The sequence below is a fragment of the Ahaetulla prasina genome, chromosome 1 (genome assembly GCF_028640845.1).
Source record: "Ahaetulla prasina isolate Xishuangbanna chromosome 1, ASM2864084v1, whole genome shotgun sequence".
In the NCBI taxonomy this organism is placed as follows: Eukaryota; Metazoa; Chordata; class Lepidosauria; order Squamata; family Colubridae; genus Ahaetulla; species Ahaetulla prasina.
This window is the reverse complement of record NC_080539.1, coordinates 181,963,716-181,980,969: the sequence shown is the minus strand read 5'-3', so window position 1 is coordinate 181,980,969 and position 17,254 is coordinate 181,963,716. Positions and strand designations below refer to the sequence as shown.

General features: G+C 38.1%; 1 protein-coding gene across 1 annotated transcript in view; it reads right to left on the bottom strand.

The window, feature by feature from the left end:
* The window catches only part of CD2AP (CD2 associated protein), an 87,320-nt gene that overhangs the window by 30,949 nt on the left and 39,117 nt on the right, over nucleotides 1-17,254 (bottom strand). The window contains exons 8-13 of the mRNA XM_058183768.1: nucleotides 15,854-15,948; nucleotides 10,867-10,971; nucleotides 7,459-7,495; nucleotides 6,419-6,481; nucleotides 5,372-5,531; nucleotides 4,750-4,892 (exon numbers count right to left, since the gene is read on the bottom strand). Of these exons, the coding sequence (XP_058039751.1) occupies nucleotides 4,750-4,892; nucleotides 5,372-5,531; nucleotides 6,419-6,481; nucleotides 7,459-7,495; nucleotides 10,867-10,971; nucleotides 15,854-15,948 (603 nt within the window). The remainder of the gene's footprint in view (nucleotides 1-4,749; nucleotides 4,893-5,371; nucleotides 5,532-6,418; nucleotides 6,482-7,458; nucleotides 7,496-10,866; nucleotides 10,972-15,853; nucleotides 15,949-17,254) is intronic.

Here is a 17,254-nt window from a genome sequence, read left to right as displayed (position 1 = left end):
TGATTATTCTGTTGTTAAAGTGTTCAGTTTTGGCGATAGTTCTGGTCTTTTTAAAGTCAATATCGTGTCCTGTGGCTTTAAGGTGTTGGACCAGGAAGAAGTTGGTTCCTCTTTTTGACTGAGTTCTTGTGTTCTTCAATCGTGCACTTATTCTTCTGTTGGTTTGTCCAATGTATGTGGTGGGGCAGGCGGTGCATGGGATTTCATATACTCCTTGATTTTCTAACTCAATTTTGTCTTTGGGGTTTCTTAGGATGGTGGATATTTTTCGGTTTGTGCAGAATGCTGTCTTGATGTTATGTTTGTGGAGGATCTTGCTGATTCTGTCTGTGGTGCCTTTTATATATGGGAGGAGGGCTGTGCCGTTTCTTGTTCTCTGTCTTGGGTTTTAGTGGGGGGTTCTTTTTGGATTAGTTTGGTAATCTTATTTCTCTGGAATCCATTGGATGTTAGTACGTTTGTGAGAGTGTGTAGTTCGGTTTTTAGGTGTTGTTCGTCAGCTAAGCGTTTTGTTCTAGAGATGAGTGTCTTGGCTACGGAGTTGATCTGTGCTGGGTGGTGGTGTGAGAGTGCGTGTAGATAGCGGTTTGTGTGTGTTTTCTTCTGGTAGATGGTGTGTCCTAGGGAGCCATTGGGTTTCTTGTAGACTAAGACATCTAGGAAGGGAAGTTGGTTGTTAACTTCTGTTTCCATGGTGAACTGTATTTTGGGGTGTAGGCTATTGAGGTGTCTGAGGATGACACAGGATGTCATCACCACACAACCACCCAGAAAGCAGACCCAAACCCACACTGATCAGGAAGCACGACCAAAGACCAGAAGCCAGACCGCAGCTGCAACATTAGCCATTTCAAACCCCTCCAATCCATACATGCAGCAGACTGACACCCACTATGAAGATGTAGCACGACCACGAACACGAAGCCAAACAGCAGCAGTGCAGCTCACCAGCTCAAATCCCCCTGCAACTCAGACTAATCTGAGCACAACCAAGCCCCCACCCAAACAGGACACACCCCCAGCCAATCAGAGCACAGCCAAGCTCCCATCCAATCAGTTCAAAACCCCACTAGCAGTTAAAAGGAAGAAACAGCTGCAATCATATATATATATATATATATATATATATATATATATATATATATATATATATATATATATATATATATATTCGTCATCTTCAGGCTAGGTGTTTACAGCTTCGTGCTTCTGGGAGTAAACACCTAGCCTGAAGATGACGAATGAGACTTCGTCGAAACGTCGCCAAGACACTTCCAATTTTACGCGGGAGAAAACCCGAATAACCAAAGACCTACATACAAACACCATGAAACCTCAGAAAATATATATATAAAATGCTTGTTAAGTGAATCTGGTTTCCCATTGATTTTTGCTTGTCAGAAGGTCACAAAGGGATCATGTGACCCCGAATGCTGCAACTGTCATAAATATGAGTCGGTTGTCAAGCACTTTAATTTTGATCACGTGACTATGGAGATGCTGCAATGGTCATAAGTGGTCATAAGTCACTTTTTTCAGTGCCATTGTAACTATTCAATCACTAAATCAACTGTTGTTAAGTTGAGGACTACCTGTACATTTTGCCTTGAGCTCAGTTGGCAAGGACATTATTGGGGTTCAGAACAGAAGAGAGCAATCCAGTCTGGTGTAGAGCAAGTCAGAAACCAGAAATATTTAGTGGAAAATTAATAAACAAAAAAACTTAGAAATATAAACGCACAGATAAAGAGAGACGTATTATGTACCGTATCTCTTTAAGATAATAGATGATTTTTGCCCTGTAATTACTGGAAGTGCTGTCTGATGAAGTGGTGAAAGAAGTCGTTCGCATGATTCTCTACAAACCCTTTTTAATCTTTTCCAGGCAAACAGGGTTTTAGAACCCAAAAATGTACAGTATAGAGACAAAATCTGTTGCTTACATTTCCCTGGATCGCTCTGAGAGATTCAGGTGAACTTTTCACACAAACATCCCAAACTAGGCTGACAGACACTTGAATGGCAATGGTCAGAAATATCCAATTCCAAAAAAAGTTTGGAAATTTTTAGTCCCCATTTTTTACCCTAACCACGCATTAAAGGGATAGCTGGCTTTGGTACATCAAGAACATTTGCCTGCCCAAATAACAAAATTATCTACCAACCTACACTAGTGAGATAAACTCCATAAGAGTTTATCTACACTAGGGCTGAGAGAGAGGGAGAGAGAGAAAGTAAAATGTAAATAAATTTTAAAATATAAATATATATATATATATATATATATATATATATATATATATATATATATATATATATATATTCGTCATCTTCAGGCTAGGTGTTTACAGCTTCGTGCTTCTGGGAGTAAACACCTAGCCTGAAGATGACGAATGAGACTTCGTCGAAACGTCGCCAAGACACTTCCAATTTTACGCGGGAGAAAACCCGAATAACCAAAGACCTACATACAAACACCCGCGAAAACCTCAGAAAACATATATATAACATATATATAATATACATGGGGGAAGGGAGAGGGGGAAAAGGCAAATCAATTTCTGTTTATAAACTGAGCAAAAAAACCTATATCCCTGAGTACATGGAAATTATGGGATTTCTTTTTAAAGAAAACCATTTCTTGTTTAAAAAAACATATTTAGGGGCCGTGATAGCTCCGGCTGTAAGAAGCCTGTTATTAGAACACAGCAGCCTGCAATTACTACAGGTTCAAGCCCGGCCCAAGGTTGACTCAGCCTTCCATCCTTTATAAGGTAGGTAAAATGAGGACCCAGATTGTTGGGGGGGCAATAAGTTGACTTTGTAAAAATATACAAATAGAATGAGACTATTGCCTTATACACTATAAGCCGCCCTGAGTCTTCGGAGAAGGGCGGGATATAAATGTAAACAAACAAACAAACAAAAAAACTTAGAAATATAAACGCACAGATAAAGAGAGACGTATTATGTACCGTATCTCTTTAAGATAATAGATGATTTTTGCCCTGTAATTATTGGAAGTGCTGTCTGATGAAGTGGTGAAAGAAGTTGTTCGCATGATTCTCTACAAACCCTTTTTAATCTTTTCCAGGCAAACAGGGTTTTAGAACCCAAAAATGTACAGATTAGAGACAAAACCTGTTGCTTACATTTCCCTGGATTGCTCTGAGAGATTCAGGTGAACTTTTCACACAAACATCCCAAACTAGGCTGACAGACACTTGAATGGCAATGGTCAGAAATATCCAATTCCAAAAAAAGTTTGGAAATTTTTAGTCCCCATTTTTTACCCTAACCACGCATTAAAGGGATAGCTGGCTTTGGTACATCAAGAACATTTGCCTGCCCAAATAACAAAATTATCTACCAACCTACACTAGTGAGATAAACTCCATAAGAGTTTATCTACACTAGGGCTGAGAGAGAGGGAGAGAGAGAAAGTGGCCCAAAATCACAGAGTCAGCTTTCACACCTAAAGAAGAACTAGAAACTGGGCCTTCTTGCCAGCACCTTAGCTACTATACTACCTTGTTCTCTAATTAAAATAAAGATTCTGAAGGAAATATCAACTTCAATTAATAACTAATAATCCAGTAACTATGAAAGAAGTTTTGTCCTTTGCTTCAGTATTCTGATTTTTGCTTTGCTAATATGAATGATACCCCAGTTTATTCCTACTACACCTTCAGTTTGTTTATCAGATACTAATTTATTCTGCTCACTTCGGCAGACCCTTTCTGACATTAGGACAAATAATTGTAATAAAAAACCTGTGAATTATTTTTAAAAATATAAGATATTGTAAATTATTCCCTTTTAAATTTTATATGCATTGAACTTCAACAAAATAGATACTTGACCTTCTTTTTAAAGTATAATAAAATAACAGAATGAGTTCTATAATGTGAAAGTGCTTATTTTAAAGATTCTTTTTTTTTAAAAAATGCATTATACAAAAACATTACTTTTCCCATTATCTACTTGAAATGTTAACTTTTAATGGGCATAAGCATTCTCAACATTATACAGTGTACCTCATTTCAGCTTTCCAAGTATTGAAATACTTCTAAAATAAATTAATAAACAAACAAACAAATTCCAGAGTCTATTTGAATAATATTTTTAAATAGTTTCAAAAGTCTGAGGTAGGGAAAATCTTCCAGTATTTTTAAAAATGAATATTTATTACACCATAAGCAAGACAAAGTCCACATTTGGAGATGGTGGACAAGATCTGGAATTTTGAAAGGTCAGAAACATCTGCCATTGAGAGTGGAAGCAATGGTGGATAGAAGATATCAATTTATCAAAAGGGAAACTTCAGGGCACTCTTTTTCAAGGCGGGTGAATAGGTATCCAAGTAATGCACTGTAATGCACCCATCCATTATTTCCATTTTCTAACAATACCTAAGGGTTCTTAGAAGATGCTCAGAAGCATTCTTATGATTAAATAATGCTAGAGCTGTCTGCTTTGCTGCAAGACAACTTCCTCTTTAAATTTGCCACTAAAAGTACAGAAAAAAGTATGAAGAGATTCTGAGGGCCATGAAAGGAAGTAGTTTCAGATACACTTATGCCTATAGGTCCTCTGCTACCAACCTCTACCACAGAGCTTTTCCACAACAGAATCCACTGATTATAAACTATTCCTTTCTGAAGATGTTGTTTATTCTTTGTTGTGAAACCACAACAAATACTGCGTAGCAGAAAATTGAGACTCATTATGTATACTTTTCAAATTTACCTGGTTCTTTCAAGTTGCGAAGTGCCGCTGAGTCTACCTCTACTGATTTTGATTTCAATGGTAACTGTTCAGAGTCTATCTTTGGTTTCACTGTTGGCTCAATTTCGGACTTTGGCCTCCAGGATGCAATTTCCCCATTTATCCTATGTTTGAAAGTTAAATAATTTTATCAGCAATTAAGGAAAAATGAAACCTGTAACAAAAACTTTATATATGCTTTTATAAAAATTACATCAGTTCTTCAAGAATCCAGTTCTTCAAATTGTGAGTTAGAGGCTGAGATATTTGCAGAGACACACTTTTACATGCATGTTCCCTCCTTCAGTTCTCTTTTATCTAACTGTCACTACAATGTATGATTTACATACTCAGCAATTTATGGTTTCAACATACACTTAGGAAACAAATTGAGATGGCAGAAAAAAGTGTGAATGTAAAAAACTACAACATGTTCTTGCAATCTCAAAATGATTCTTTAGAAGGACAGGATTTTAAAAGGTAAATAAGAATGTGTTGTTTGCAATATAGTTACATATGCAATTCTTAACATGTTCAAACTTTGTCTCACAGCAATTTAAAAACGGCATGTCGAAGAATTTCACGCACAAAATAAGATACTTACTTAGAAACTGGTGGTTGCAAAACTGTTTTATCTGGCCATTTTGAAAGCAAGATCCCAGCTTTTAGTATGCTATTAGCCTTGTTTGGAGGGACAGGTTTTTTTGGTGGTACTTGGGGAGCCACTGGTTTAGATATCTTCTGATCCAACACCAGTTTTTCATCTGGGAACAGAGTGAGAGAATAATGTTTACCATAAAAACAATATAGAAATGATTTATGAAAGTTTCTTCCATGGGCATAGGTGGTTCTGAACAAATAACCAATTTGCATCCTAGAAGCCATTTCAAATAAGACTAAGACATAGCTGAATTAAGACCAAGGAATCTTGCTTACTTTAGTTTACTTTCTTAAGTTCATACAGCTGCAATGGACTCTTTTTAAATGAAAACAAGTGGAATCCAGCATATTATTCATAAAGTCTGTAAAATATTGACTTTCCCTGGCTGCAGGATTTATTAGCAATTTTTTTTCCAGAAAATCATAAATTTATATTCTTTAAAATGTATGAGAGCCAGTCTAGTCTAATGGTTAAGGCACCAGGAAGCTGTGAGTTCTAATCCTCTTTTTGGCATGGAAGCTGGCTAGATGGCTTTGGGCCAGTCTCTCTCAGCTTAATCCATAAGATTGTTGTTGTGGGGGTAAATAAGAGGAGGAAGGAATATTAGATATGTTCACCATATCAAGTTATTTATAAAAATAATAAAAGTAGGAAAAAATGCTAAAAAAATCTATTTTGGATGGAGTTTAAATTTCTTTTTACTGCCAACAAAATAATTTTTACACAACTTTCAGCTGCTTTACAAAAACTATTTATTTTTAATCTACATATGCCTGTAATATTACACTGAACAGTATCTTTAGTTAGTGCTTGCTATTTCAAGGATACACATACAGTTTTAAAATTCTACAAATATTATAAGTATTTTCTTATTTAGGTCTTTTCTAACCACCTGAATCATATGCTTATATTTATACTAAAGCTGCTTTGTTTTAAACTACAGTCCTGCACATTTATGTTTTTAGTATCAGGGGATAAACCTGATCTTACCCTTTTCTTCATTCCTGAGATGAGGAAACTTCTTCTCCACAGGCAGAAGATCAGCCTTAGAACCTGCAGATAGAGCCAATATTTAAAAATCACACTGCTTTAGTACAGAAGCTACTATATGATAATTAATACTAAAATGTATTGTACACCTATCAAATATTTGGCAGAACTAGAAATCCAATTAGAAGTGCTGTCTGGCACAGGAATTTTAGTCCTTAAGAACAAGAATTGTTTTATGACATAGCCTTTTAAAATTTATATGATTGAATATATTGTTAAAGAGATTTTTTTAACTATAGGAAAAATAGGTATACACTATCACATGGAAGTATGTTCAGGATTATCTCCTCATTTGTATTCATAGAAGTCATAAATTCATATATATAAATTATTGTATAAGTAAGTCACAAGTAATGCGAGTTTGAATAGTGCACAATTTGATTGTGATTTATAAAATGATACTAGGCTGTGACTAGCATGTGAGCAGTTACCATTGAGATTGGAGATGTGAATCTTTGTGTGTGCAAAATGGAGAAGAGAAAGTTTTCTATTCGAGGAAAGCTCAGAAAAGAAAATGCTCATTTTGAAGAACTATAGCAGAATACAAAAGATACCACGTATACTTTGGGTATGGGTTTACCCTCTTTTGCTGTTATAGTGTTTCATTAATAAACATATAAAATATATTTAGAATTTTTAATTGTCAATTTCTGTTGAACTGGAACCAATTATCTTATTTTCCATGCAACTATTACTTTGAATATTGTGGTGAAAACCCATTTCATGGGTTTTGTTAACTACACTAATTGAGACCTACAGTATCTATATGTATAGCAGAAAGTGATGGCTCACAAGAAGTCACATCATTTTTTCCAATAATGAAAACTGTCTGTTTCAAATACACTCTGGGTATGAATGGATTTCATCTGACAGGCAATATCTTAAAAAACAATCATTTTGATTGAGACAATTATTAATAATTTCCAATCAACTACCGTCTCTTTTGCAATTATGGTCTAATAAAACCCTATCTTACATACCTTGACTTTTTGCAGGAGGTGGTGGCTTCTTTGGCTTCTGCAAAGAGAACAAAATATAAATAACTAATATTCATGCCAGGTATTTTCTTGAATTAAGACCCAGAAGACAACAGGTATACTCAGTAACTCAATTGTACTGTCTATAAATTACTGGTGCAAGGATTACAAATCTTAGGCAGACCAAAGTTTTCGAAAATGATCAGGAAAATGATTGCTGAGAAAGAAGAGGAAGCAGAGAAGGCAGGCGGAATAAACAACTAAATCTCTTTCTTCTTTATTTTATTCGTTATCTCTCAAAATTGTATAACATCCATCTTGCCAAAAAAGACTCTTCTTTCTCAGAAATCTCTTATTCTCCATAAGAAATTTTATTACTGCTCATTTGGAAAAAAGAGAGTATCTGTGAAGGTAAGGTTAATGAACAGGTAACTACTGTTAGTTAGTTTCCAGAAAAAGGTGCAATTGACATACAAAGATAATGGAAAAAATTTGGTAGCCATCCAGGAACAAAACAACAATGTACCCAATTTTTCAAGTTCACTGAATTGTATCTAAAATAACAACTAGAAACCAGTCTGAATTTAAAAAAACACATACCTTGTAACACAACATTCAGAACATTTCCTGAGCCTTGTCTACAATTTGCTGGTGAAATACAATTAAGAAATTGGAATAGACTGATCAAAAGATTAAGAATTTGAAGAAAAATTTTGCACTTAGAAATTCTTTTTTTTACTACCTTGAACAATTTGGTATCTCTAACTTTAGATTGCTTATAAACACTTATTATTATTCTTGATACCAGGTCCTACATGATATTACCCTGAACATCTGTCTAATTTGATTATTTTTCATTTATTCCTTTATTCTACCACCTGTTTCTGGAATACTATGAAAAATCTGTTCAGTAATCTATTCTGTAAGTTTGTTAAAGTCATTAATAGAATTCCAAGTATACAATGTGTATTGTAACACCTTTCCCAAATACCGTATATACTCGAGTATAAGCCGACCCGAATATAAGCCGAGGTACCTAATTTTACCACAAAAAACTGGGAAAAACTATTGACTCGAGTATAAGCCTAGGGTGGGAAATGAGGCAGCTACTGGTCAATGTAAAAAATAAAGATAGAGCCAAGTGTTCTATTTCTTAAAGGGAGAGGAAGGTGTAGGGAACCCCACCACGGTCTGATTAATTAAGATGACGACATAATGAGTGCGAAACGTCGAGGCATTCTGATGATTTGCACGCCTTGGGTCTCCTCTCCTATTTAATCTTTAATCTTTCAGGGAAGGCAAAAGATTCGCCGCCGTTCGGCGAGGGATGCTGCTCTGCCTTTTTTTTTGGCTGTGAGTGTGGCCGGGATGGAGGGGGTGCGGTGAAGTAAGATTCAACAGCGGCAGGGAGGAGCTGGCTCTGTGTTTGTGTGTGTGTAGTATGCGCGCGTTGGCCGCCCTGTTTCCTGGTGCTCTGCTCCCTGACCCCAGTGGCAGTCCTTACTCATTGCACTGTTCTCTTCCTTCTTCGCTTTTTCTCTCTCCCTCTCTGTCTCTCTCTCTCTCCCTCTTTCTTTCCTTCTCGTTCCCCAGTTCAGAGCTCGGACTGCTCTTATTTTCACTCCCCCTTTTCTTTTCTTTCCTTCCTTCCTCCCTCCCTCCTTCTCTGCCTCTCTTCGTCCCCTCCCGGGATCCTTGCGGGTCGAAGGTTCTGCCCTGCCTTACACCAGCCGCCCACCTATGCCAAGGTCTCCCTGGCTTTTTCGCTCTCTGTAAGCAGCGGCTTCTCGGCAGCGTCGCCCCCACCGCGGGCAAGAGGAGGACGAGTGAGAGGGGGGCGAAAATGCCGAACGCCCCCTCCGCCCCCCGCCCCCTCCGCCGACCACCGCCGCCGCCGCCATCAAAAAGCGGACCGAAGGGCGCAGGGAAACCCCTCGAATGTGCCGGCAGGGTTGTTCTGTGTTCCTCATGAACGGCGGGTCTCAGCAGCTGGCAAAGGGGCTGCAAAGAGAACCGCCCGTTTCCCCCGTAAGGGACCTTGGTCCTTCCCGCTCGGCGTCTTTCTTTTTCTCCTTCTCCCCCGGAGGACGGGGAAAACTCTCCCAGACCTTCTCGAGATCGCTTCGGATTCAGTCCCTGGCTTTGTCTTTTGAATGGCAAATTCAACCCGCGTCCTTGGTTGGGGAGGGCGAGGGCGGGAGAGGAGGCGGGAGAGGAGGCGGGAGGCGAGGCGAGAGGAGGACGAGTAAGAGGAGGGCGAGAGTGACAAACGCCCCCTCCGCCCCCACCGCGGGCAAGAGGAGGACGAGTGAGAGGGGGGCGAAAATGTCGAACGCCCCCTCCGCCCCCCGCCCCCTCCGCCGACCGCCGCCGCCGCCATCAAAAAGCGGCGGAAGAAAACGCCGGAGGCCAGCCGCCGCCCCAAAACGAGCCGGCCGAGCTGGCAAAGCATGCCGGCAGCATTTGGGCTCGTCCTGCCGGCCCAGCTGCAAGGGTAGACTCGAGTATAAGCCGAGGGGGCGCTTTTCAGCACAAAAAACGTGCTGAAAAACTCGGCTTATACTCGAGTATATACGGTAGTTCTCATCACTAGTGCAACTTGCATTTACTTATTCTTTACATATACATTGTTCTGTATGCTTTAGAAAGATTTCCATAATCCCTAGTCACCACACCTTCTGATAACCAAACAGACAGTTCAAGAATAACACATGACCAGCATGGTATGCCAGGAAGAAAATTTAGATTTTTATAAGTTTAATTTTGCTGAGGGTTTTAAGGACCCAAGCCAGGATCTTTATTTGAATTTAAAATATTTCAGAGCCAAAAATGAAAGTACTAACACTATTATATGTATGCATCATTTTGGGTTCACATTTCCAAAAGAAGCTTCAGAGTGCCAATGCAGCATTTGTCTACATGACCTCAAAGCAATGCAGATCTATGATTTAAGATCAAGAGCATTTGTTTCCAGAAGTTGAAAACAAGGGTTGCATCCATGGCCCTGCACATTCTGAAGCAATTTTTGGAGACTGAACTTGAAATGCTGAACAGTGGTAGCAATGGTGTTTGTCTCAATCCCATCTTCCAAGATCACTTCATTGCTCTTCATAACAGGTCTGCGAGAAAAGTTAGGCCACATGTTAATGACTGGACCATTATGTCACCCAAATAAGATTTCTCCAAAGAGCTCCATTGTTATGGCAGTGCTATATTAACAGAACAATTACAAGGCCAAAATAATTAAACGAGGAAAATGGAATGCTGAATTATGACAAAAGCCTGGGACACCATATATATGATCTATAAAACACACTACTTGGTTATTAAACCAGCTTTTTAAAGAAAAGAAAAGAAAAGAAAAAAGAAAAGAAAAGCTAAAACTTTTTTAAAACTGCAATAAGTACTTACAGGGAAATCTTTATCAGATTCATGAATCTGAACTGCAAAGTTATCTGGAAAAACTCCTTCTTTGCCATTAAGAATGCCTCTCCACCATCCTTCCTCCCCAGTGTCCTAAAACAAAATTACTAAATGTATATTCATTTTACACAACAAATACATTTTCAGGCTTCATCGTCTATCCACCAGCTTATATTATTTATTTATTTATTTTATTTATTAATCGTATTTATATACCGCCCTATCTCCTGAAGGACTCAGGGCGGTTCACAGGCAAATAAAAACACATAAATACAAAGTAAAATAACAATTAAGTTGCAGTTTTTTAGAAATTGAGTCACATATTGCACTAAGCCATTAATTATGTGCTAGTTTTTAAGACTTAATATGAGATATGCACATGAGCACTGACTAAGCAAAAATTTGCTCTAAGACCATAAACCAGTTTGGAACATGGTTTGATGTTGGCTTATTGGTTGCAAATGTTATTTGGAAGAAGTGCTAATGATTATTTTTTTGTCATGAGCATATCCTTGCAGAAATTCATCTAAAACATATGCATAGAATGGATAAACAAGGAATAGGGGAAATACACAATGAATACTTTTGCCTGCCTAAAAATCTAAGCCGACTTTGTCTTGGTTTTTTGACTTGAGTGATGGTGAATCAGTCTATCATGACTTGGTCAAAAACCATGGTTTAAAACTATCCCTTAACTTTGTATTGGTGTGCTTAGCTATAAAATGTTCATCACAGGTATGGCAAATATTGATACTATGTTGGAAGGCATCCCACTTTAATTAATGCCAAGCAATGGTTTATTCTTTTAAGTAACTTTCTTACTACTTGATCCTTTCCTTTTCAAATGTTAAAATGTAACAGCTGACCAAAAACTTCCTTTGATAATCATTTTTAATTCACTGAAGGATTGTGCTAGAACTCTTTCACTATGTGTAAAATCATAGGAGTTAAGGACATGTAGCCAAATTTCCTGTTCAGCATAAAACTGCTAAAAGAATTTGGAGAGATGGCTATCCAGCCTGTATGAATACTCCATTGGACATATCATACCACTTCATGAGGTAAAGGTATATGTACACATGCTATACATCTACATACATTTATATACACATATAGATAGCCCTTGTTTAACAACTATTCACCATTATGACAGCGATGAAAAAGTACTAATGCTCATATTTATGACCTCTGCAGGTCTGTAAAGCAAAGAAAGTGCAGTTTCACTTAGTGACTGCTTTACTTAATTGCATTGTCAGTCCCAAATTGTGATTACTAAACGAGGACTACCTATAATGCCCTAGCTTTTAAGACATTCTTTCAACTCAATTCTTGTTATTGAGAGTATATTACCAGTGTGGGATAAAATGGAAACTTTCTAAGAACCTAGAGAAGTTGACATATGAGGGGATGAAGTGTGTGTGTGTAACTAGTAAACAATATTGGTGTGAGGATTTAGTCTTGCTTTACTCCTTATTTTTTCAATATTGCTTCAGTGAGCAATCTAAATAAACCTTCTTCATTCTGGTAAATATAACTGAAAATAACTGCTGCAAGAGATACAGTAGATGCTTATCTATGTTAGTATTATCTAATTTCATCAATAACCTATTTCTACAGAGTCAAAGTACGCAGTCAAATTAGTAGTTGCTATATTCAAAAGTTTTGTGGTACTGTTCTCATATTTAGAAGCAAGATAAAAAGAAAACTTGACAATTGTCAAAAATGCTCTGACCTTTCCTGAAAACTATTTCTTCATTATAAATAATCTTGTTAACCTCTATCCAGTCTTCCAGTTTATCGAATATCGTCAACATAAAATTTAATACCATAGGTAATATCTTACAAAGCTGATAGGTCACTAATTCTTGGGTCTTTCCTTGCCCCTTTTTAATAATATAGGTATTATTATATCTAAGCTACAGTGCTCTAGATAAATTCCGGCCTGCAGAAAAAGTGTTTTATGACCAGTACTCAAAATTATGACCATTGCACCACTTCTGTGGTCATGTATCACAATGCTGGCTTGCATTTTTGACCAGTTGCAACATCATGCGATCATGTGATCATGATCTGCAACCTGTTTAGCTAGTTTCTGGCAAAAGAACAGCAAAAAATATCCATTAGGGAGTCTGGATTCATTTAATGACCATGGTAAAATAGTCATAAAATTGGGTCTGACTGACATGTCCTGACTCATTTTTATGACTACCTTGGCTTTCAATAGAAATTCTAGACCCAATTGTGGTTGTAAGTCAAGAATAGAATAGAATAGAATAGAATAGAATTTTATTGGCCAAGTGTGATTGGACACACAAGGAATTTGTCTTGGTGCATATGCTCTCAGTGTACATAAAAGAAAAGATACGTTCATCAAGGACTAATATTTAAATATTGGTCTACAAATTTTGGGAAATTATCAATCTCTGAGATAAAATGTGTTAATTTTACATATTTTGATTAAATGAATTAGAAAGGTGATAAAGATGATGGTTGGCTAAAGTTTTCAAGATATTTCACAATAAAGATTTATACACAGGCAAGTATATTTGCCTTCAAGGGAGAGTATGTCTAATGATCATGATGCCTCGTAACTTCTCAACAAAGTACGGTAGAACATTTATTTATTTATTTATTTATAATTTAATTTCTATACTGCCCTTCTCCCGAAGGACTCAGAGCGGTTTACAGCCATATTAAAAACCAACACAAAGTACAAACAACAAATTTAAGAACAAAATTAAAAACCAAATATTTACAATAGGCCGAATCAAACTAAAAAGGTCATAGACCGACATAAAACCCATTAAAATTTCCATTTAAAATTTCACTTAGGCCAGTCCCGCACGATGAAATAATAAGGTCTTAAGTTCGCGTTTGAAGGTCCGGAGGTCGGGGATTGGTGCAACCCCAGAGGCAGCTCATTCCAAAGGGCTGGTGCCGCCACAGAGAAGGCTCTCCCCCTGGGGGCCGCCAACCGACATTGTTTGGTCGACGGCACCCTGAGAAGGCCCACCCTGTGGTAGCGCACAGGTCGATGGGAGGCTATCAGTGGCAGCAGGCGGTCTCGTAAATAACCCGGTCCTAAGCCATGGAGCGCTTTAAAGGTGATAACCAGCACCTTGAATTGCACCCGGAAGGCTACCGGCAGCCAGTGCAGACCGTGCAGGATAGGTGTTTATCACCTGCGTAGCCGCATTCTGGACTAGCTGGAGCCTCCTGGTGCTCTTCAAGGGGAGCCCCATGTAGAGAGCATTGCAATAGTCCAGACAGGAAGTGACGAAGGCATGAGTGACCGTGCGTAAGGAGTCCCGGTCTAGGAAGGGACGCAACTGGCGAATCAGGCAAACCTGATAAAATGCTCCCCTGGCAACGGCTGTCAGATGTTCCTCTAAGGACAGCCGGTCATCCAGGAGAACGCCCAAGTTGCGCACCCTCCCCCTGGGGGCCAATAATTCACCCCCAACAGTCAGCGATGGCATAAGCTGACTGTGCCGGGACGCCAGCATCCACAGCCACTCTGTCTTGGAGGGGTTGAGCTGGAGTCTGTTCTTCCCCATCCAGACCCGCACGGCTTCAAGACACCGGGACATCACCTCAATGGCTACGTTGGGGTGGCTCGGGGTGGAGATGTACAGCTGAGTATCATCAGCGTACAGATGGCACTCCACCCCGAAACCACGGATAACCTCACCCAGCGGCTTCATATAGATTTTGAACAAGAGAGGCGAGAGAACCGACCCCTGTGGCACCCCACAAGTGAGACGCCTCGAGGTCGATCTCTGCCCCCCTGCCAACACCGTCTGCGAACGGTCCGAGAGAGAGGAGGAGAACCACCGATAAACGGTGCCCTCCACCCCTAATGCCTCCAACCGTTGCAGCAGGATACCATGGTCGATGGTATCAAAAGCCGCTGAGAGATCTAAAAGGACCAGGACAGAGGAACACCCCCTGTCCCGAGCCCTCCAGAGATCATCCACCAACGCGACCAAAGTCGTCTCAGTGCTGTATCCAGGTCTGAAGCCGGACTGGAACGGGTCTAGATAGATAGTTTCCTCCAGGCATTGGGGAAGCTGATATGCCACCACACTCTCAACAACCTTTGCCAAAAAGCGAAGGTTGGAGACTGGACGATAGTTTGCCAATACAGCTGGGTCCAGGGAAGGCTTCTTGAGGAGGGGCCTCACCACCGCCTCTTTTAAAATGGTACCACATGGAAGTGTATACATTTATCTTCATTTTGAGAATAGCAAGGCAGATGATTATGAAAAAAAATGTGGAAAACTTGGTTAGGTCCTATAAAGCACTTGATGCAAACATGTCACTGAAAATTCACTTCTTACTCTTACGTTTAGACTATTTCCCTTTGAACTGTAGGGCAGTGAGTGATGAGCATGGGGAGAGATTCCATCAGGATATCACAGGCATGGAGAAAAGATACCAAGGGAAATAGAATTCGTCCATGCTTGCTGATTACTGCTGGAATATCCCCAGTGATGATCTTACTGCAGTTCAAAGAGAAAAGCCAAAAACTGCAGTCTAGATACCAAATAAAAATGGAACCTTGTCATTTAATCCTATGTTAGAGCTTTTCAGTTTTCAGCATAAATATGTTACATGAGAAACCAATAAATGATTGGAAAGTTATGTTATTGGTATCAATAAAAAGATGAATTTATAATAATTGGTGTGGCACCATTCGCCCTGAGTCCTACGGGAGATGGTGCGGTATATAAGTTCGATTAATAAATAAATAAATAAATTGCTATACCACATTTTGCAGAAAAGTTATGGAGCCTCATTATTTTGAATTATTTTGATGCAATTTTGACCTGAAGATGTATCTTTGAAATTGGAGCCAATTAAGTCCAAAATTAAGTACTCAGGACTTAATTTTCCTTTATTAGTGACCCAATTCTGATAAAATTCAGCTACTTTCATTTCCAAGGCTTTCTCCTTGTAGACCAATGTAACTTACCTTACTTATTATTTGGATAATATCACCTTCTTTAAAATTCAGTTCATCTTCATGGGTACCTTCATAGGCAAACACGGTTTTGCAGTATTCTTTAGCTTAAAGGAAAGAATAAAAGTTGTAAACACTAAGTACATTCCAATGGTTGTTGCTTGAATACAAATGTTTAAAATTCATAATAAGTAATTAATGTGGAGCTCAGGTGACACTTAAAGTGGAATGTCTATTAAATCTGAATGGGATCTTGCAAATGCATATGGGAATGGAATGTTATACATATGGATTTTATGCATGCATATTTTACAAATGCATAAAATCACTGCTAAGGTTATGGTAACACATATTGCAGATATGAGTCACAGAAAGATTCTGCCCATTGCATTCATAGTCAATAAATCACAATCGTTTTAGTCAAGGGTTTACTATATTTTATGTATTTAATTTGTATTACTTTACCATGAAGTATGCCACATTACTATTAATTATTTAAAAGTTATGCTAGTAAAGGATACAGAATCACTCCACAAAATCATTAGGAAGAGATAGGAAGAGTATGCATTTGACCTTCCCCTCATTTTATGAGCAACTGAAATAAGACAAATAATTTACTTAAGTCCTCAGTTCAGAAAAGACAAAGAGAGCAAAGTCAAGGGAAAATATAAGATTTTACCAGATTAACCAAGATGGAAAATTATGATTACATTTTTGCTATACAACCTAATAGAATAGTCTTGGGAGTCTTATGCAGCAGAATATTATATATTTACAAGCAGTAAAGAAATAAATTGCTATCAGCTATCTTCATCATTGCTAAAAGGAGAAGAATATAAGAATATTTTCATCAAAAAACAGGAATAAAGTATCTGCTTTTTGAGAAATCAATTTTTATCAAATATTGTATATTAAATATTTTAAAATTAAAATAAAGCAGATATAAAATCATACGTTTTTGTTTGCTTTCCGTTTCTGCTTTTGCTATTTCTGTTGCCATTTCTGATTTTGTTGTGCCCTGGAATGAGGTTACCTTTGGTCCAGATGGAAGATTAGGTAATGGCTATATGAGAACATAGAGATAAAAAACAAGAATTAGGCAATTGGTAAATGTATTTTAATTTGTATTACTTTACCATGAAGTATGCCACATTACTATTAATTATTTAAAAGTTATGCTAGTAAAGGATACAGAATCACTCCACAAAATCATTAGGAAGAGATAGGAAGAATATGCATTTGACCTTCCCCTCATTTTATGAGCAACTGAAATAAGACAAATAATTTACTTAAGTCCTCAGTTCAGAAAAGACAAAGAGAGCAAAATCAAGGGAAAATATAAGATTTTACCAGATTAACCAAGATGGAAAATGATGATTACATTTTTGCTACACAACCTAATAGAATAGTCTT